Genomic DNA, 22,144 nt, shown 5'->3' with positions numbered 1-22,144 from the left:
CACAGGGTGGCCAGCCCCGTGGCCCAGCTGGCCCAGGAAGGTGCTCCTGGCGCCTGTGGCCGCAGCGCGCTGACGCACAGTGCCTCTTCCACTTCAAGGCTCCCTGATTTCGCTGATTTGGTCTAGTCCTACTGTCTGACAGCCTCCTTCTCCCAAACAACGCTTTCCTGACCGGGTCCAGCGAACTCCTACTTCTCAGTCTGAGTGGTAATTCCTCAGGGAAGCACTGGTTTTCTCCCAACTCAGACACTTCCAGTGGCCTCCAGTCTGCCTTACTCGTCGAAGCTTATGCCGTCGTAGCCTTCGATCCTCTGTAATATCTGACCTGACGTATCGATCTAAAATCACGGCTTGGTCTTCCAGGCTGGCCAGGCATGGGGGACACTTCCGTCACCACTCCGTCCTAAGCAAGTAGAAAATCAAACAAACTCGGAGATCAAAAACTCTTCTTAGATATGACAGAAAGGTGAGATCTTGGCACAAATGCTGCCCCCAGAGATGGGATATAGAGAGGCTGATACGGACAAGCATAACGGGCTGAAAGCAAGCCTCCACCGCACCCAGGCTAGAGCAGTGCAGCCGCCTCGGCCCCTCCGGCCATCCTGGCAGTCTTTCAGTTTTAGCGATCACCCCTCGTCGTTTGATCGATGAGCCTTTCTTTGTCTACCTGTGGATCACATGTCCTTTCCCAGAAAGAACAGAAGCCTTTTACACAACACAAAACAGAGACCGGACCCTCCTGCACAACCCTTGGCACTAGGAACCAGACCCCTTTGCACAACTGCCTTGCACTGTGATAACGTCTAAAACTGACACCACGGAGTCTGCCTGTAGTTACACAAATGCGACAGACCGCTGCAGCTGATTGACGGTTTACGGCCTGAAACTCCCTCAAAATCCTTCTTGGGCCAAGAAAAACCTTGGAGTTGGCCTTTGGACAAGAGTCCGCCTTCTCTCCAGGTGGCCAGCCTCCTGAGTAAAGCTTATATAGTCCTTTCCAGTCAAAGCTCATCTCCAGGGCACAGGCTTTTTGAGCAGCGGCGGCCGAACCAGGTTTTGGTACCAGAAGGAAAATCTGCACTGTAGGGGACAACCTGCCGCACGCCCGTCGTGGTAAGCTGGGGAGTTAAAAACTCCAGGGCGACCCCGTCTCAGGGGGTCCCCATGCTTCAGGGACTTTTAACTCCAGGCGTTTGACCAAGTCCTCAGGGTGGGTATCAGAGAAAGATCCCCTCGTGCTTGGGGGTGGGGAGCAGGGACAAGGGACCATTTGGAGACAGGCCAGACCACTCCGTTTCTCTTAACAAGGCTTGCCCTGGGGAGAAACGGTGTTTTCGGAGCCAAACCTACTGAATTTTATCGGAGCCTCACCTGCCCTGGGGAAGGAAAATACGCAACCGCAGCCCCTCTCCAGCCCCCCTGACGTACCTAAGGTGGGGGCGGGGACTGACAGGTCAAGTTCACAGTCCAGGAGCCCAGGCTCCCCAAGACTGAGACCTAATCAGGGGACTAGAGAACATGGTTGCTCATTTCAGTCAGCCAAAGGCTGTTAGCTGCTCTCGGCAGTGGCAACATATCACAGTGACCTGAAGGTTTTTTTTTAAAAAACCACACAAGCCTCCTACCCGCCTCTCCCTCTTTTCTACCTTCCTCCAAAGGCAAAAAAAAAAAAAAAAAGAGAGAGAGAGAGATTTTAAAGTCCCTTGCGTGACTTTAAAGTGTGCTTCCTAGAAATGCTGAATCTTGGCACCCACCCAGGCCCTCGGAATCAGAATCAGCATTTCAGCAAGGTCCCTGGACGATTCCCCTGTGCTTGAAGGTCTATCCCAGCATCCTGGGGTAAAGTGCTCTCCCCCAACGTCTGTATGTCTGATGACATTTCATTTGTCACCGCGAGGGTGGGCATTGCTGCCGGTATTTAGAGGTTAGAAGCCAGGAGCAATACTAAACATTCTTTTTTTCCCCTAACATTTTAAAATTTAAATTCAATTAATTAACAGCACATTATTGGTTTCAGAGGAAGAGTTCAGTGTTTCATACTAAACATCCTAGAGTGCACAGGAAGGCCCCGCACAGCAAGGAACTATCCTGCGCTCAAGGTCAACAGAAAACACGGACCTGCGACACGCCAGAATTAGGGAAGTTCTGGAGGGGCTGATGTATTTGAAGGGGATACAATGCAAATACAAATACAATTGAGGTATTTGAAGTTCTGAAGGGGCTGATGTATTCCCTGGTTGGGAATCCTGGTCTGGGGAATAGATGCTCCCCTGGGACCTGAAAGGCATATTTATGTCTTTTTTCTGAATATCTGTATCACGGGACTCTGTGAACCTGCCGGTGATGGTCTGACGCCGCCCGCACCCATCCTTTCGTGCGTCCGCTTCACAGCCAGTTCGTCATCACTTACTAGGGCCAGGCTTTCTTCTGGCCACCGGAGTATCACGGCAAAGTGAACCAAATCTTTGCCCTTATGAAGCTTATTGAAGTGAGGGAGACACATCAGAGGGACAATATCATAGACGGCCGGGATCAATGAACCTTAGGAAATGAACAAAGAAGGCAAAATGCAGGAAGCACACTATTGTTACTCAGCTGCGAACGCCTACAGTATGGGGGGGGTCAGCCGAGAGCCTTGCAGCCCCCCCGCCCCACCTCCTGGGATCGAGCCCCCTCATCCAGCTCCCTGCTCAGTGGGGAGCCTGCTTGTCCCTCTCCTGCTCCCTGCTGTTTGTGTTCCCTCTCTCTCACTGGGTCTCTCTCTGTCAAACAAATAAATAAAACCTTTAAAAAAAATAAAAGTAAACTCTCCTTGGCAAGAAGATGCAATGTGACAGTCTCTTGAACAAATGGTGTTGGGAAGATCGGACCGCCACATGCTGAAGGATGAAACTGGCCCATTCTCTTACACCACACACCAAAATAAACTCAAAATGGATTAAGGACATAAATGTGAGACCTGAAACCATAAAAATCATAGGAGAGAGAATGGGCAGTAATGTCTCTGACATCAGCCATAACAGCAGGTTTCTAGATATGTCTCCTGAGTCCAAAGAAACAAAAGCAACAATAAACTATTGGGACTACATCACGATAGCAAGCTTCTGCACAGCGAAGGAAACAAACAATAAAACTAAAGGCGACCTACTGAACAGGAGAAGATATTTAGAAGTAATACATCTGATAAGGGGTTGGTATCCAAAATATATAAAGAACATATAAAACTCTACACTCAGGCAACAAACAATCCAATTTTTAAATGGGCAGAAGATGTGAATAGCGTTTCTCTAAAGAAGACATCCAGGTGGCCAACGGACACATGAAAAGATGCTCAATGTCACTCGTCATCAGGACATGCGGATCAAAACCACAATGAGAGACCACCTCACACCTGTCAGAATGACTAAAAAGCACTAGAAACTATGAGTGTTGGTGAGGAGGTGGAGAAAAAGGAGCCCTCATGCACTGTGGGTGGGAATGCAGACTGGTACAGCCACTGTGGAAAACAGTGTGGACACGATCCTCAAAAATTTAAAAATAGAATTACCATATGATATAGTTATCGCCCTACTGGGTATTTGCCCAAAGAACTAAAAAACAATAATTCAAAAGGATACATGAACCTCTATGTTCATGGCAGCATTATTTAGAATAGCCAAAATGTGGAAGCAGCCCAAGTGTCCGTCGACAGGTGAGTGGGTAAATGTGTGGTGCGTGTGTGTATTGTGGAATATTATCCAGCCATAAAGGAAGGACATCGTAACATTCGCTCCAGCATGGCGGGATCCAGATGTAATGCCAAGTGACATAAGTGACCAGAGAAACACAAATGCTGCACTCCCATGTAGAATTTAAGAAGCAAAACAAATAAACAAATAAAAAAGAGACAAAAAACAGACTCAAACATTCAGGACAAACTGGTGGTTCCCAGAGGGGAGGAGGGCAGGGGAGGGTGAAGCAGGCCCAGGGGACAGCGCGCCGAGTGCTGGACAGATCGCTGAATCACGCGTCACACACCGACGCTAAGGTAAACTGTACTGAGTTACACTGGAATTAAAAACAGATGTTAAACTCCTGAGCTGGAAGAAGGGCTAGATCATGCCACGTCGCAGACCTTCCTGTCCAGTCTCCCGTGTTCTGGCGACAAGCCAAGCTGCAGGTGGCTGTCACAGGTCCCCCAAAGACGACGAGAGCCCGAAACAACGGACCCTCCCCGAATGCCTCTACGCAGAGAATGAAGGCACAGTCTTGTAGAAACAGATATAGAAGACACGGCCTTTAAAATTCTGATTCTCCAAGTTCAAGGGGTCTGATTTTGTGCAAATAAGGGGAGGTAACTGCAAATCCCACAGTGGGGAAAAAAGAAAAAAGAAAAAATCCCCAAGACTTAAGAGGAATGTGAATAAATGGCCACGGCTAGAAAATACAGTGCACACTTCAAAACAGAGACACAACATCATCACGTGACATGCTCTGGGGACAGAACATTTTGGAGATTATATTCTATAAGGAGAGTTTTAATATATGCAATAACTTTTTCAAACACACCAAATATTTCATTTATGTCTTACCATTTCTTTCTTTTTTCATGTCCATTTTTGATGACTCTGTTTTAAAGGGGAATACACACAGAAGTATGATTATTAATATGCAGCAGTTGCCTAAATTAGTCAAAATAAACTCATATGAATAGGAACAAAATGCCCATGTTTGGACACCAAAAGCAGGATTACGTCAAACAGGACCGAGTTCAAGCTTTGGTCAAGCCATCTGGGCATGGTGGCCGCCCCTGCCATCATGGCAGAGCAGACCTGGGGCGCTGCCTCTCAAGCGTCTGGTCAAAACTGACACTTCGGGCTGTTCTGTGTGGCAAAGTCATAATGCGCAGACATTGCAGGTAGAGGCACACATTTTCCATACTTCAAAATGCGACCAATTCTTAGCAACTGGACATTCAAGTAGTCACAACACAAAGGAGAGACTTCAATTTACAAAAGATTTTTTTTCACACCAAAAAAGGCTTAAAATATAACATAAAATATAACATATCTTTAAAGAACAGAGTATTCACTGAATTTAAATTTAACTGAATGTCTGCTCTGTTTTAATCTAGAGAAGTATCCTAATTTCAAAACATTTTAATTACAGAATTAATTAGTAGTCAGCAGGATTAAAGTGGAACATTTTGTTTTGGCGTGTGAAAATTCAACAAAACTTTTTAAGATAGCTGGTTAAAATATAAAATCATCGCTTCTTACTGCCAATATTGTGGTATCAGCTGTTTCTGATATTTTATCTCTAATGCCCTCTTTAGTTATGGAGGACTTCTACCTTCATTTTCAACATTATCATTTTTATACTGGTTAAATTTATTCCAACAAATACATATATAGGTATGCATATCTAATACTCAGGAAAAATGGCTTTTTAAAGTCAAAACTAAGTTAGCCTTAAGGGGCCCATTAATCTAAAAAATTATTATTATGGATGATTTTTTTGTTATTCATTATAATTTTTTATGTATCATGAAGAAACTGTTCCCTGGTTGAGAACTTGAGGATAAGAAATGGATGTCCTGCTGGGTTCTCCATTTATCTACCTTTTCTCTGAATTGCTACAGTACATCACTGTATATTAATCATCCCAGTGATTACCAGTGCTGCCCTGCATCCGTCCAACCAGGCACTCACCCGGCATCCACTTCTGAGGCTTTCTTCTGGGCACTCGAATAACATGGCAAACAAAGTAAACCAAATCACTGCCTGTGAGGAGCTTATGGTCAAGTGAGGGAGACACAATAAACCAATAAATGATACTATACAGGACAGCAATAAGGGATACACTTAGAAAACTAGAAGGACCCCTTCTGAAATAAGGGAAACGAAACCTCAGCTTTGCTCTGGGTCTCAAAGCCAAACTTTAATCTTGCACCAACGTCAACATGCATTCTTCATTCTGAATCAGGGCAGAAAGTCAAAGAAAACCAGTTTCAAATGTAGAAACTTCATGGTACCTTGGCTAAACATAATAAAGCGTCTCTGGTTGACGTTGAAGTTCGCATTGTGCAGCTGACATATGATGGCCACTCGGTTGTGCAGGGCGGCGTGATGGAAAATGGCATAACCTGATTCGTCTGAAATGTTGATGGTCAAGCTTGAGGTTTTACGGCTAAATGTATGGAAAACAGCAGACAATCCTCTTTCGACAGCAGACTTCATCCCAAATGGGATGCTCTAAAATTATTAAGAGGGTCAGAGTAAATTTTTTCAAAATATACCTCAAGTGTAGCTTAAGGAAAAAAAAAGAATAAACATACTAACATACTTACAATAGATACAATGTTAATATATAACATAATAAATATATATTAATATTATCACAGGATTGGTACCCAGTTAGGGTAGAATTTTCACAAGATCCATGTCTCACTGAACAATGATTAAAATTATTAGAACTATAAAAAACACTGAGAAATTTAAAAAATATTTTTGGGAAGTTTTTTTTTTTTTTTTCTCCACTACTTTTTAGGGAGAAGTTGTAGAATTTTCTTTGAAGACAATTAAAACAGGATAGACAATTTTCTTTCTGAAATACTTAAACAAAGGGAGATCACTGGGTTCTTTTGATTTAATAACAATCTAATTTAGAAACCTAGAAACTAGAAACATACAGCTACAGAAATAAAATTTGTCTTTGCTCTAGGTCTCAAAATAGAGATGTAAAAACAGGACACTCTTCTTTGAGACATATTGACTACTTAATATTTTAAAATTAAGATTCAAATCAAAACCACATTGAGATATCACATTACTCCAGTGAGAATGGCCAGGATTAACAAGATAGGAAGCAACGTGTGTTGGAGAGGATGTGGAGAAAGGGGAACCCTCTTACACTGTTGGTGGGAATGCAAGCTGGTGCAGCCACTTTGGGAAACAGTGTGGCGATTCTTTAAGAATATAAAGCTACCCTATGACCCTGCAATTGAACTCCTGGGTATTTACCCCAAAGATACAGATGTCGTGAAAAGAAGGGCCATCTGTACCCCAATGTTCATAGCAGCAATGGCCACAGCCAAGATGCCCTTCAACGGACGAATGGATAAGGAAGATGTGGTCCATAGACACTATGGAGTATGATGCCTCCATCAGAAAGGACGAATACCCAACTTTTGTAGCAACATGGACGGGACTGGAAGAGATGATGCTGAGTGAAATAAGTCAAGCAGAGAGAGTCATTATCATATGGTTTTGCTTACTTGTGGAGCATAACGAATAGCATGGAGGACATGGGGAGATGGAGAGGAGAAGGGAGTTGAGGGAAATTGGAAGGGGAGGTGAACCATGAGAGACTGTGGATTCTGAGAAAGAAACTGAGGGTTTTGGAGGGGAGGGGGGTGGAGTACCAGGGGTTGGGGTACCAGGTGGTGGGTATTAGAGAGGGCACGGATTGCATGGAGCACTGGGTGTGGTGCATAAACAACAAATTCTGGAACAATGAAAAGAAATGAAAAAAATAAATAAAAAATTTTTAAAAAGAGCTCATTAAAATTTTAAATTTATGGACATTGAGACAAATACATGGTAAATAAAGGCCAGTGGATCCATTAAAGTGGGTGAGCTCACCACTTCTAGTTCCAGAAGCCGTCCTTCAAGGCCTGTTGAAACAGGTACAGAAATCTCATTCAGGATGACAAGTTTGTTCCTCAAGTTTGGGTCCCAGGACTGAAGCCTGACTCTGCCATTTAGTGCGATTTGGGAAAGATCCTTAACTCGCTGCATGTCAAATTTCTCACATGTAAAACAGGAATGATAACAATGTCCGAGTACCTTGAGAAAGTTTGTTAAAAGGATTTAGGAAGCGCCGGGCACACAAAAGCAGCAGTCAGTGCGCACGAGCCTTTATGAAGATGGGCCACGATGCGGTTCATTAACAGATTACTTTGTAACCCTACCAGAGATTTATAATCCAAAATTATATAGCTTCTAAGCTGCTGAAATGTGGAGTTTTTATTTCACATCGAAAACTTTATTTAACCTAATATTTATCCCTAAGATAGAAATTTGAGACATACACTTATCTATAACATATTATGTACACTAAATTATGTCAGAATTACTGAAATACCTTGCATTTCATAGCTTTTTTGAAGCCAAATTTTTTCTTAAATTGTTCATGTAATTGAGCATCTGTTAGGGGAAGCCTTTTTGGTTTCAGACTGTTCACGACTTCATTTATGGCTCCCCACCATTTTGTCTTATATAGTTGATGATAGAAAGCTTCAAGTTCAAAACAGATCACATAGTAGCTATAAAAACATGAAGAAAAAAGATAAATCTTTCTGACTTTTAACTAATTTGCTACTTTTTTTCTATGCTGACTAAACCATATTTTTTCTATAATAATTAAATATAAAACTGTAGTTTATTTTATTTTTTATTTTTTTAAGATTTTATTTATTTATTTGACACACAGAGATCACAAGTAAGCAGAGAGGCAGGCAGAGAGAGAGGAGGAAGCAGGCTCCCTGTCGAGCAGAAAGCCAGATGTGGGGCTCGATCCCAGGACCCCGAGATCATGACCGGAGCCAAAGGCAGAGGCTAAACCCTGAGCCACTCAGGCGCCCCTAGAACTGTAGTTTAGATTGTACTTGATTGAAAAGGAAGGTCTTAGGGAAATACTATGTTATGCACTAGCTGGAGGCGAATGTCCTCTCTTCCTGGACCTCCACTTCCATCCCAGCTTCCTGAACACAGCAGACTTCTGCAGGCTTGGGGCATACTTGAGGACCTAGTCACATTTGTCTGAGGTTGTCATTCTTCCCACCCACCACGCTCTCCTCCGACGAGGACACTAGACCACAAATACAAACTAAGGCTGTCCTCACCCACATCCTGCAAATACAGTGCTGGTCCGGGAGTGGGACTTTTCACCTTGCCCGTGGGCCCTGGCTTGTGGAGGTGCCGCCTTCATGATGGAGGGCTGGCCTGACTCCCTGGACTCCAGCCTCCGGAATCGGGGACAGGCACTCTGAATCTTACCCGGATCTGAAGGCTTTCACACCACAGTAATGATGGCTTCTAGAGCCTTAAGGAGCTGTATGAGTGACACCCGGGTGCTTGATTTACAGTGGATGACTAAACTAAATTTCTAGAAGAAAGTAGCTCACTTTCCTTCGGTGTCATATACGCTGCTAAGAGTAGACACCACAGAGAGATATGCCAGGTCCCAGATGCCTGCTTCCATAGATGTAGTCATAGGGGATCACACTGAAGATATCCTTTGGTCTCTGAGTGGCCCAGTGGCACACCATAGAGTCCCAGTGCCTACACCTCTTCTTTCTATGGTTCCCCAGTGCCGGCTCTAGCTGTGGTAAACCGTTACGGGGTCAGGAGTTGCTGATTACCCCTGGGGCCCCCGTACTCACTGCTGGACTCTTCGATCACTGCCGAGGCAATGCAACAGACTTATACATTTAACACACACCAGGGGAATGTGGGTTGATTTCTTCTAGAAATTCAATTTACTTATCCAATACAAATCAAGCCTTGAGAATCAGCAGGGGCCTATCCTACCCTAGAAACTGGAGAAGAAAGAGGGGGTGAAGGTGGCTGTGCCCTGAGACGGTCTCTACCACAGGATTTCGTGACCCGCCCTCCCCACCCAAGGGTGGATCCACAGCCTGCATTGGCCCAAAAAAAGATGACCTTGGAAGCACAGAAAGCCCACAAGGCCAGCGCCACAAGGGAGCCCTCGTCCAGGCCCTGCAGAGTGACAAACCACTGTTCTTACTCAGACCTTCTGTGCCGTCACCGCTACGATGGAGCCTCATACAATGACCCCATTCATACTCTTCCCTGGAAACCGGCACCCAGCTTCTGAGGAGTTTCCAGCACCACATTTCTGTGATATTCCACTGCTACCTGCTTCCTAATACCCACAGCAGTGTCACAAGGCTAGTCTGCTCTCCATACCGGTAAAATAAGATGTTTTAGTACTGGTATAAATTAATCTTTTTGCTCTGGTCATCGTCACCTTAATAATTCATGAATTCTTGTACTTTTATGGGTGGCCGAGTCCTGAGTATCTGACTGTGGTCCCTACGTTTTGATTCTGGTATGGCAGGAGAACCCAACCTGAACCAAAACAGTCTAGGACTGAAATGCTGCAGGCGTGCCTGGAAGGCTAGTGGAACTGATCCTATTTTCTTAAGGGACCTGGGGGTCCTAGGAGATCAACCACGCCGAGGAAAGAGAATATCAACCCACGCGAGTTCAGTCCAATAACAAGGCCCTTAAAAGCAAAGAGAGGAGATAAGGTGGCCTGCTTTCAATCATTCATTCCGATTACTCTCTGGTCCAGCGCCAACACAGAATGACCTCTCCAGCACAGAAAAGAATGACTATAAGCAAAATGACCAAAAAAGATGTTTCTGCACCAAATTATTAGGGGTTCAAGGCAGCACTTCCTTGAAACCAAGAAAATTAGGAGAGAAATTCTCCTTACTTCAGTAGATGGGCCTCAACACGTCTCACAGCTGATGCTGCTTTTCAGCACGCGTGAGCAGCAGCCTGGCCCAGAGGTGACGCGGACCCACAACCAGGAGAAACTGCATCGCTCACGCAATGGCGTCAGGGCTGAGTCCCTGCATGGGGCCTGCTGAGCGCCAGGGTCCCAGCAGCGGATCCCTACGGAGAGCTCAGACGGGAATGAGGGGACGTCACAGCACCTGAGCGCTGAATGAGCATCTGGCATCTCTAGGAAAAACTATGGGGGGGGGGGCGATTCTGAAACTGAAGGTTCTGTAGTACCTGGTACGGGTACCAGGAAAATACTATTACTCCATTCGCCTGGGTCTGAGAAAGGAGCTCCTGCTGGTTTTGAAAGTCTGCAAATTCAAGTCCAGCTAACTGAGGGTCACCAACCCTGGTGACCAGATGCTTGCATTAGTCAGAAGCTAGAGCTCATTCCGCCACGGCATCCCAGGGCAACGGTGGGACTGGTCCCCTCTGGCTCAGCGGCAGTCTGTGTGCTTATGCCAGCCAGGCTCCCTCACCCACAACAGCCTCTCCCAAGTGCAGCTTTTCTCTCCCCCAACGCCCTGTGCTCCCAGGATCTTAGCGTCCAGCCAGACCCTACGCCTGGGAGAATCAAGTGTTATTCAGAGGGGCTTCCAGGATCCTGTCCAGCTTCGCGAGGGTTGTACGTGGAGCCTATCGGCAGGTGCTGGGTCCCTGAGCGAGGAGGTTCCTCCTCCTGGGAGATGCACACCAGCTGTCGATTCTAGAGGCGTGAGCTCTATTGCTTGATTCCCTCCAAAACCAGGGTGGCCACCAGCCCCAGGCTCTTTGACTTCATCTCTAGCCCCATGTGCACATTTGGGCAGAATTAATGGGACGATCCACCTCTCCTTGTATATCCTGCTTCTCCCTCTGCCTTGTTTCTGGTACTTTCCTCACTGCCACGCGTCCTGGTAGAAACTTAGAATCACTGTCTTTACTTCTTCACATCCCATGAACTCTCCCCGACTCCACCCCTCTGCCCACCACACCGAGCCTATAACCAGAGCTAGTTTCCTTACCGAGGCACAGCTAAGTTCAGTGCTCTCGTCAATCTTAAGTTGACTTGGCCTTTTCTTGAATTTGAGGCTTTCAACTATTCCCATATTTTGAAAATTCTCCCCATTTGGCTTCCATGCTGCCGTGCTTTCCTGGTCCTGCTCCCTGCGTCTTTCCTTGTCGGTCTCCTCTGCTCTTGACCTGCTTCTCTCCACCCCATTGAAAAGCGGCTGTTCTCCAGAGTTCTAGACTTGGTCCTTTCTCTAAATCACTTTCACGCCTTAAAAAACAAGATGAGGGGCACCTGAGTGGCTCAGTGGGGTAAGGCCTCTGCCTTCAGCTCAGGTCATGATCCTGGGGTCCTGGGATCGAGCCCCACATCAGGATCTCTGCTCCGCAGGGAGCCTGCTTCCTCCTCTCTCTCTGCCTGCCTCTGCCTGCTTGTCATCTCTGTCTGTCAAATGAATAAATGACATTTAAAAAAAAAAAAAAGATGAAAAAACTTCTTCTATATGCTTTTAAATCTCAAGTCTCTACCTCCTAATGACAATGCCCCAGCTCTACCTTCCATATTTCCAAACTTCAGCGTCTAAGATATGAAAATCCAAGAACATAATACATAAAAGACCCTAGCAAAATTTAGAGAAACATCCAGCTTCAAAAGATGACAGGCACAGGCGTGCCTGGTGGCTCAGTCATTAGGTGTCTGTCTTTGGCTCAGGTCGTGGCTCTGGGGTCCTGGGACTGAGCTCCGCATCCGGCTCCCTGCTCAGTGGGGAGTCTGCTTCTCCCTCTCCTACTTTCCCTGCTTATGTTCCCTCTCTCACCGTGTCTCTTTCTGTCACATAAATAAATAAAATCTTAAAAAAAAAAATAAAGATGACAGGCATAACAAGACCCAGCACAGGAAGAGGAGTTTAAATCCTATTTCTCTGGGCTCCTGGGTGGCTCAGTGGGTTTAGCCTCTGCCTTTGGCTCAGGTCATGATCCCAGGGTCTTGGGATCGAGCCCTGCATGGGGTTCTCTGCTCAGCGGGGAGCCTGCTTCCTCCTCTCTCTCTGCCTGCCTCTGCCTACCTGTGATCTCTGTCTGTCAAATAAATAAGTAAAATCTTAAAGAATAAAAATATAATAAGAGTTAAAAAAAATAATAAATCCTGCTCTCTGTGCTGAGTCCACTGCCCTTCCACGGACCCACAGGATTTGATCCCCAACTCCATCCCCATGTAAATGCAGCGATAGTTTTAAGAACCAGTCCCCATCGCTAAGGGCTGTTATACAGAACATACCAAAGAGCATGACGTGATAAATACACTATTTAATATTTTGTTGAGTCTGGATTTCATTCATGGAAGTTATAGTTCTAGCATCTCTGTGCTGAGGTATCAAGTTAGCCTTGGCATTTTGACACTTTCCTTGTTTTCTTCTAACGTTCAACAAGTTGTGGCTACTGTGAATGATTACCGAAAGTTCCTTACCTTTTTCCATTAAGTTCCATGACTGGTATGGAGTAATGTTCCTTGTAAACTGAATCTTCCACAAATGCATTGGCAGCACAATTCCGTATTTTTTCTAAATTGTTCTAAAATATAGGTTCTGTTACTAAAGATATATCTTTAAACAAGTCTACAAGACCAGTGCTCTAACCCCTGAGCTATGGAGCCTAAACAATTATGGTTTCTTTCAGATAAAATTTTATACTTGTAAATGTTAATTTTTTAAATATAATATCCCACCAGACCTTAATGATAATTGCATGTATCCAATTCCTACTTCAGGAGTGAAGAAAAAAATACAAAAGATAATGTAAAGAAGGTAGAAAAGCAATGATAATTCAAATGTTGTGTTTATATGAAACTCTAGATTAAATTATTATTCCCAAAATCTAGAGGATCTCTTTTCTAATACTAACTGTTGAGGAAAATGGAGGAATATGTAGTGAATGTTGAGGATTTTTACTATACTCTGATTATTTTAGGGCACATATGGTCCATTAGAGGCCTACAAATTCTGTAAGGATAGGTGCACCTTGCGTATTTATCGTGTCATCTCTGACACCTAACATACCTCGGATATAGTTTGCACTTAAATTCATGTATGTTACATGATATATGGAAAGATTCGTGAGTCAGGCAGATAATCATTTGGAGACTGGCCTAGTGCCGGTACCAGCAGAGACTTTTTGTGGATGGAGAATAAGATAAAGGAGTTGTGAAGTAACAAACAAACCATTTCAGAAACAATAATAATTAAAACCTTAAAATCTTCTAAAGCATTCTCAATTGAAGGTGTGCTGATATCAAATTCAACTCCTCCATGAACATGAAAATATTGATCCTCTTTGTAGTGAAAATGCTGACATTTAAAATCTCGTCCATAAATAAACGGAGGCAATTCTCGCTCTGTCTTGACCTTGTCATCTCCAAAAATGAAAACAAACTTTAATTTAAAAAGTGAAAACAGCATATATGCAATCATATTTTGAATATACAGATTATGTTTTTAAAGCTTTTATGTATTTATTTGTCAGAGAGAGAGAGAGAGAGAGCGAGAGAGAGAGAGCACAAGCAGGCAGAGGCAGAGAGAGAAGCAGACTCCCTGCCGAGCAAGGAGCCCGATGCTGGACTTGATCCAGGACTCTGGGATCATGACCTGAGCCGAAGGCAGAGGCTTAACTCACTGGGCCACCCAGGCGCCCCAAAGATCTAAATTCTACTTTATGTAAACCAAGTGGAAAAAAGTCCACATTAAATGAATATCTTGGCAATTTTAGTCTCTAAAATCATTGCCTTAATATATATTTAAAACATGAAAATATATTTGTATCATACATTTTGGGCATTTTCTATAGTTTCATTGTAAAGACATTTCAAGAGAACAGCCAAAACATTATTCTACTTAATGATTTCTGTGTGTGAGTTCAAGACTTATATATTACCTCCAATTGTCAGAAAAAATTTGAAACTATGTCTCAGAGAATCTTGGGCTAAGTAAAAAAAACAAAAACAAAAACCAAACAAACAAACAACAAAATGTAACCTGAGCTGGCTCAGGTAAAAAGAGACATTAAAAACAAATAGTTAAGTATTTCTCATGGACAAAAATAACCAGCTCACCTTTTTGAAAGTCATAAAACCACACATACATTTATTTTACAAAAATAATTTTCTAAAACTCCAGTAATGATTAGGTTTGTCCAAAATTTTGATTTAGGAGCAGAATATGGTTTCATCAATGTAAAGCATACAATGTATTTTGAGAAATGTAAACGGCACAGAAAAGTTCAAGGAATAAATATAACATCTGAATATCACCACTTCGAACTATTAATACTGAGTCATATTTGCTTCCAAAAATCTAAGTAATAAAACATTACAGTTACAGCTAATATTCTCTGTAATCAAGGGCTTCTTGGTTCCGTCCACCCCGCCCTCTTACCTCCACCCCAGGATCAGAATGGTCATGAGCCCATTTTTAAGTCGTTCACGGATAAAGGTAATAATTTTCACCATTTGAATGCTCAGGAGACAAGTTTTCATTAAATGACCTGCAAAATTTCTACTGAAAACTTGCCACCTGTAGAAAGCCCACCATAATAAGCCTACATGCTTGGGCACCAATGGAAATATATAAATTGTGTACTAATCTGGGTGCAGGGAACAGTTTGCACGACGTGTCAGAGTCAATGCAAGTATGGTCCTATTTCAGTTCTTTAGTCTCTCACATCGGTTTGTGTGTAACAGTGCTAACACACTACTAAAGTTTTAAAATATGTTTTTGTCTCTTTTTCAGGAATGTAACACCATTCATGATCCTTTACTGCTCCATAATAATTTCAGAATCAATTTATAAACTTCCATGAAAAACACAATAGGGGTTTTAATAGAAGTGCCTTGAATTTATAGGTTTATAGATCAGATATGATACAGTCACAGTGTATCATATGTCCCATAATGAACGTGGCATATTTCCCTATTCTTCTCAGAATTTAAGTCTCCTAATAGGCCTTATAATTGGTATAAATATATACCAAGTACTACATACATATGGCAAATATTTTTAACTACCTTGGAGACATTGAATTTTGTTTTATTTTGTTTCCTAACAGGCTACAGCAAGGTTATATGCCTGGACACACCTACTACAAACAAAGTTTAATTTAAATATAAAATATATATATATATGTGCATATATATGTAATTATTTCATATTTGATTTTTATTGATACACTTACCTGAAAAAGGCGGAAGCAGACTACTTAAATATGGAACTTTCATCTTCTTTTTTAAACTCAATAAAAATGGAGTCAGAAAACATATTAACTTTAGGTATCCTATCCCTCTTCTGATTTCTTTTTTCTTCTCAAAGTGTTTTTGAATAACCTTTTTCTGGAGATACAATCTTTGCTGTAACCTCTGGTAGGTACAAATATCAAGATAGTCCTGAGTACATTTTATAGCATTTGTAAGCCAATAGGCTGCTTCAAATATAAAAACATTTTCATACTGCTGAACTTGTGTGGTACTGAACGTTAATTTCAGCATAATGTTTTCAGCATACTTCATAAAAACAGCTTTTTCTTCAGGGCTGTTGGGATCGTATGTGGGATCCTCATTCATGTCTTCGTCATAGATCCCATCAAAGTCTGGGTCCTTTGTGACATCAGTCAGGCCTTGACAGCAAAGAAAAAAGAAGATAGTGAAACATCGTACTTGGCTTCTGGATAAATAGAGAAGATTGAACACTGGGTTTCATCTTGAAATCCTACTGAAGTGACAATAAAGGGATAATGAGATGCCAAAAAACTTGTTAAAGATGAAAAGCAAGTGGATGAGTGGGAACTCAGCAGAGTAAAGAAAGACGGAAGCTTGTAGACTGAGGATGGATTCCCACTCCCTTTGGAAGCACGAAACCCAATACCATGGATACAATGTCTCAGATTTAATCACAGTAACTGTGGAAGAACAAAAAAATGTGATCTCTCTTTAAGCAGAGATTCAACTTTTCATTTGGCTAAAAGTATAATCTGCTGTTTCAAGCCTTCTATTACGTATTTCTTGTTTTTGCTGATATCAGAAGCTAAATATACATAATAGAGAGCTTTCTTGGTAACTGGGATGAAACAAATAAGAATTAAAACTTGATTTTACTCTATAAGTGTCAAATTTCCTATTACATTTTCTTCCTATTTATGATGAAATTAAGCACTTCCTTGTTGTCAAATTGTCTTTTTAAGGACGGGTACACTTATAATGCTACACTTCATCTAAGCTTGAGAAAACTGCATGGAATCATAAAATATGTCTTGGTAGAAAATGTGGAGTCTAACATTTGTGCCTTAAAAATGCAAACAATACCTCCCTGTGCCTCCCTTTCTCTCTCCTTTCTGTCCTGCCCCAAAGGTATTAAAAAAAAAAAAAAAAAAAGACGATAAAAGCCAGAATATACTTGGATTTTTAAATGGCTACTATGATTCACTTCCCTCTTGCAAAGGTTAAATTAAGAAATTACAAAGAAACTGAAGTATTCCCGAAAAGTACTGAAGTATTTCTAAAAAGAAGATCCGCACGTGAGCGCGCACCTGCACCTGCTGGCGCCGCAGGCTCGGGGCCGGGGCGCCGCGGGGCCGCCGCGCAGCTGTCGCCGGCCGAGCACGAGGGCCCGGGACCCGGACGCACGTGGACCCTCCGGCCCGCGGGTCCCGGAGCCGGAGTGACCGCCGCCCCCGCCCCCAAGGACAGCAGGGGAAGGAGGAGGGGGTGGGAGCGTGGAACCTGCGGGGGCGGGTCCCCGGGTTAGAATTACCAAAAAAGGGGGGGAGGGGCAGGAAGGGCGGCTCCGAGCCCGAGGAGCGCAGCGAACCCCGACCGCCTCCCCAGCGCGCCCCGCCCCGCCCCGCCCCTCCCCCGCAGGGCTGGGGCCGCCGAGCGGAAAACCGCGCGGGGAGGGTCTGCGCGCGCGAGACCCCAAGCTCCTGCCCCGCCTTGGCCGGGCTCCCCCTCGGTCCAGGCCGGACGCCGCGGGACGATGGACCGAAGCGGAAGGACGGCCGGTGCGGCGTCTGGGGAGACGCTCCCCGCGAGCGGCCCAGGCTCCGGCCCGACCCCGCAGCCCGACGCCCCCGCCGCGCCTGGACAGCCCGAAGCGACCCGGAGCTTGCGAACCCGGAGGACGAGGAAGGGGGACGAGGAAAGGCGGGGGAGGGGGGGAGAGGAGGGGGGCGGGGCGGGGCGGGGCGGGGCGGAGCGCGGGGAAGGACTCTGCAAGCCCGGCGGGGAAGGGTCCGGAAGAGCATCAGTTCCCATAGAAACGGGGGGGGGGACGTCCGGAGCGGAGATGCACCTGCTGCTCCCGGACGTTGGACGGTACCGCGGGGACCTGCGGGCTGAGCCGGAGCCGGAGCTGATGTCTTACGTGACGCAGCTCAAGGCACAAAGAATGTGAAGGTATTAAAGAAAGAACATGTGGGGGCGCCTTGGGGGCTCAGTGGGTTGAGCCGCTGCCTTCGGCTCAGGTCACGATCTCAGGGTCCTGGGATCGAGCCCCGCATCGGGGTCTCTGCTCCGCAGGGAGCCTGCTTCCTCTCTCTCTCTCTCTCTGCCTGCCTCTCTGCCTGCTTGTGATCTCTGTCAAATAAATGAATAAACAAAATAAAAAATTTTTAAAAAGAAAGGAAATGTGATCACATGTTATGCAAATCATATGTACAAAGTCATAAGAAAGTAGAAAACGAGACAGGATCTAATTCAAAGAACTGGTCACAACTCAATCCGGAGGGTGAGGAAGGGAACACGATCCGTCGTATCGACCTCTACCTTAGGTTCTTTCAGTCTCGCCTCCCGCCCTGCGAACTCCTTCTTTCTGCGCCGATGCAAGTCTCTGAGGGTCCAGAGACCCTCCCAAAGCTAACACCCTCCCCGTCCCTGAGATGCGCTTTCTTTCGTTCGCGGCTAAGGGAACGATGTCTCTCTCAGGGCCTCAAACTGGAAACCCAAGAGTCTCCTCAGTTCTTCCCGCACACTCGGTTGTTCCTACCACGATTCCCGCGGGCACGGAGCGCTCGCCGCGCCGTCCACAGGGCGAGGTGCTGCGGGATCTGAACAAGAAACAGACATACCTCTCGGCGCTCTTGAAGAGGAGCTTAAGGGCCGATAAGGCAGACGGAGGAAATCCGTAGTTTCAGTACCGAACCACAGACGGTGTGTGGAAGAGAAGCGGCTGTGCCTGCTCCAGGCCTTGAGAAACCAAGAGCTGTAACCTGCGGAGGACTGCGGAAGAGTGAGGCGGGGCGGCGGGCAGGGCGGCGGGCAAAGGACCGGGAATGACCACAAAAACCATCCCACTGTACCTGTTGTGCCACGAAACGAGTATATATACACAATATATGTATGTGTAGTACAGATAGATTTGTATTAATGAATACATACATGTATTTGTATTTTAACTAAGAGTTACCCCTCCACATTCTTCCATCGCAAGAATGTTTCCCTTCTTTCCTCTCATCCCACAAACCTGATGTGATAAATTAAAGGATCCAAGAATGACTCACATAAGAAACCCTCCGTAAGTTCAATCCCCTACAGAAAACTAGATAATATGATCAGATTTTGATACGCTCTGTTCTCTACTGCTGCTACGACTGTTTTTTAAGACTGGTGTTCGCCGATGGTTTCGTAAATTGCAAATCAGAGAGGTAAATGAAGTTTAACGTGGCCAGACTGATTCTTAGCCGTCTGCCTCCGAGAGAGAGCTGGCCTCCTGCAGAGGCCCTTGGAAACCCACGTTAGCCCAGTGTTTAAGGCAGTGATGTGGTCAGTTGCTCGGGAGATGCTCCAGGATGTAGTGGTATCCGTTGTGAATATACAGGCTTTAGAGAAATATGGCCTAAGAAGGAAGGAGCTTAAAAATTTAGTGAACCAAGAACAAATACTCATTAAACCAAATTCTACTAAAACACCAAAGCTTAGATTGCTGATACACATCTCTCCTTAACTTCAATTCTCCTATCATTCATTTTTGAGATTTATAAAAATGGCGATATAGATGACTATCCAATCTGACAGTCATTTTGCTTCCAAGTTTGGAGATTTTTCTCATGCACTTTAATTCTACTATTGGCTCTATTGCTGATTTTCCTACGTGGGCTCCGCAAGACAAAAGGTATAAATTGAAAACTCCAACTGAGACAAAGATAAATAACTTTTAAATTAAAAAGATGGCTTCTAATAAAAATAAAACATGTTAGATTCTCTTACCTGCAGAACTAAACTCTGCAAAAATATCTTTTTGGGTTTGAGGCTTCCCGTCTGGATCAATGTCCATGATAGTACGCCACAGTTCAGAGAATCTGGCTCGTTTTTCTTTGGGCATGTATATCCCGTGCCACAATGCTTTCAGCATGTAGTCAATATTGATCAGAATTTGCCCAATTCTGGTATCATAATAAGCAGGTGGTAATTGACAAGAGGAACTCTGATCGTAATTAGCTTCTAAACTGATTGAGGGAATTTGATTTAAGCAATAAATTCCAACAGCCAACTCCCTTATGATTTGATGGACTTCCCTATAGTCTAAGAGGGCAGTCGGGTCCACAGGAGTCAGCAGGATGGCAGTGGAGAAACCCACATTATTCATTTGGGTCATAATTCCACACGGGAGGTCGAGCTGAGAGCGGACGTCGTCTTTGGTGGACAGCCAGCTGACCAGGGCCGTGGTTAGCAACTCCTGCACTTCACTCCGGTCGTACTTCTCAAAAAAAGCAGAAGCATTTCTCTGTACTGCCAAGTTTTCCAGGTAGGTTTCTTCATCTTGAATTTGATCAAATCTAGGTAAGCCTTTTTTGGGCAGTCTTAACATTTCTCCAATTAATTGGAGGTGGCCTTTCTGAAGTTTCTGTAATGAAAGAAAGGAAAAGACAGGCTGTGAAATCTGTCCTGCTAATGAAGTTGGATTTCTCAGATCCGTCTGCACCTTTGTCTTTAGTAGGTTGCTTCATGGTCAACCATGATAGTTTTCAATCTTTTTAAACATGTAACACTTTAAACAATTGAAGTGTAATTGTCATAAACATTAGCTTGAGGTCTACAACACAATGATTCAATATTTGTATATATTTTTAAATGATCACCACAAAAGTCCCGCTAACATTATCAACATGCATAGTTACAAAATCTTTTATGATACCTACTTTTAAGAATTTGCTCCCTCATCAACTTTTCAGAATGCAGCACAGTATCATTAACTACAGCTGCCGCGCTATGCATGACATCCCCATGACTGCTTCCTAACTGGAGGCCTACACTTTTGACTCCCTTCCAGCTTCACCAAACCCCCAACCCCTCCGGCAGCCACCAATCTATTCCCTGTATTTATGAGCTTGTGTGCTTTTAAAAATTCTACATATAAGCCTTTTTGTATATTTTTATTTTGTTTTCAGTTTTGTTTTTTTTTTTTAAAGCAAGAAAATAAAGACCTGCTTAAAAGGAAAGACAGGAAGAGCCGATTTAACTTTCTGTTTCTACGTCACTAACTGCCTTTCTGTTCTTGGAATAAGAATGACCATAACCACTGTTTTTTGAGCATCTACTACTTGCCCAGCTCTCGACACATAATATTTTAGTTATCTCATTTAGTTGGCCCCTCTCTTATTGTGCTTCTCAACACTCGCCCTGCAGTTGAACCACCTAGAGCTTATTGAAACACAGCTGGACCCTGCTTAGAGTTTCTGATCCAGTCGGTTGGGTTGAGCTGGGTGATTTGCATTTCTGAAAAGTCAGCGATGATGCTGATGCTGCTGGTTGGGAGGGGACACTTGGAGAGCCCAAGGATCCGAGAGAGGCACTGGTATCCCCGCTGTGTAGACGCAGACATGAAGCTAGGAAGGTTACGGAAGGTGCCTAGGGTTTCACCTTTTCTGGTTCTAAAGAATCAGAACCAACCCAGGTCTGGCCCAAGACCTACGCCCATAGGGACACGAGAGGGGGAGGGGAAAGGGAAGGGAAGAAACCTACTTTGGAATGATTGTTTTCTTGTCCAGGAGAAGGAAGCTGCGTCCACTCTGGTCCCCAGAATATTCACGGGGCTGGGGGCAGTAGTCTGGTCTCCTGGACCGGCCTCTCACATTCAGGATCCCCGCGTGGGCGAGGGGCCCGTGGCACGTGAGAGCTGAGAGCGCGTCTCCTGCGGCGGTCGCCTGGGGAGGCTCCCGGGAACCCTCCGCCTCCGGCCCGGGCCCACGCGTGGAAGCCCCGGGGCCTCGGGAGGACGGCCCGGCCCGCCGCAGGGGCCGCCCCTCTGCGCCCGCGGGCAGTGCTTGGGGCACTGGGCGCTGCTGAATTGTCCGGCGGCCGGTAGGACTCAGCCCAGCTTCCCGCGACCAGCCCCGCGCTCCCCCATCACGTCTCGCTTCCACGGAAACCCAGAACCAAGGGGCAGAGGTGAAGGCGCCGGGCTCGGAGGACCCCGGGCTGGAATCCCGCCGCATCCCCGCCCTTCCACGCGGCGAGGGGTTCTGGGACGCGCATTATGAGCCAGGCGCGGGGCTTGGAGACCCCGGAGGGCGGGGCACACCCAAGCTCCGGGAGCTTCCCG

The 22,144-nt window shown here is 45.0% G+C and overlaps 1 protein-coding gene across 4 annotated transcripts in view; it reads right to left on the bottom strand.

Annotated features, from left to right (window-relative positions):
- The window catches only part of ANKAR (ankyrin and armadillo repeat containing), a 66,582-nt gene that overhangs the window by 41,976 nt on the left and 2,462 nt on the right, over positions 1-22,144 (bottom strand). The window contains exons 1-8 of one of the 4 annotated variants that reach the window (XM_045086469.1): positions 21,565-21,699; positions 19,810-20,446; positions 15,789-16,226; positions 13,811-13,974; positions 13,033-13,136; positions 8,125-8,305; positions 6,014-6,233; positions 4,572-4,607 (exon numbers count right to left, since the gene is read on the bottom strand). In XM_045086469.1, the coding sequence (XP_044942404.1) occupies positions 4,572-4,607; positions 6,014-6,233; positions 8,125-8,305; positions 13,033-13,136; positions 13,811-13,974; positions 15,789-16,226; positions 19,810-20,410 (1,744 nt within the window). In that variant the 5' untranslated portion in view covers positions 20,411-20,446; positions 21,565-21,699. Of the gene's footprint in view, positions 1-4,571; positions 4,608-6,013; positions 6,234-8,124; positions 8,306-13,032; positions 13,137-13,810; positions 13,975-15,788; positions 16,227-17,135; positions 17,474-19,809; positions 20,447-21,564; positions 21,700-22,144 lie in introns of those variants that run through there. The other 3 variants (XM_045086470.1, XM_045086471.1, XM_045086472.1) reach the window with 3 other exon arrangements.

Source organism: Mustela putorius, unplaced genomic scaffold, assembly GCF_011764305.1.
Source record: "Mustela putorius furo isolate JIRA1106 unplaced genomic scaffold, ASM1176430v1.1 tig00000992_pilon_pilon_pilon, whole genome shotgun sequence".
NCBI lineage: Eukaryota > Metazoa > Chordata > Mammalia > Carnivora > Mustelidae > Mustela > Mustela putorius.
This window is presented reverse-complemented; position numbering and strand designations above follow the sequence as displayed.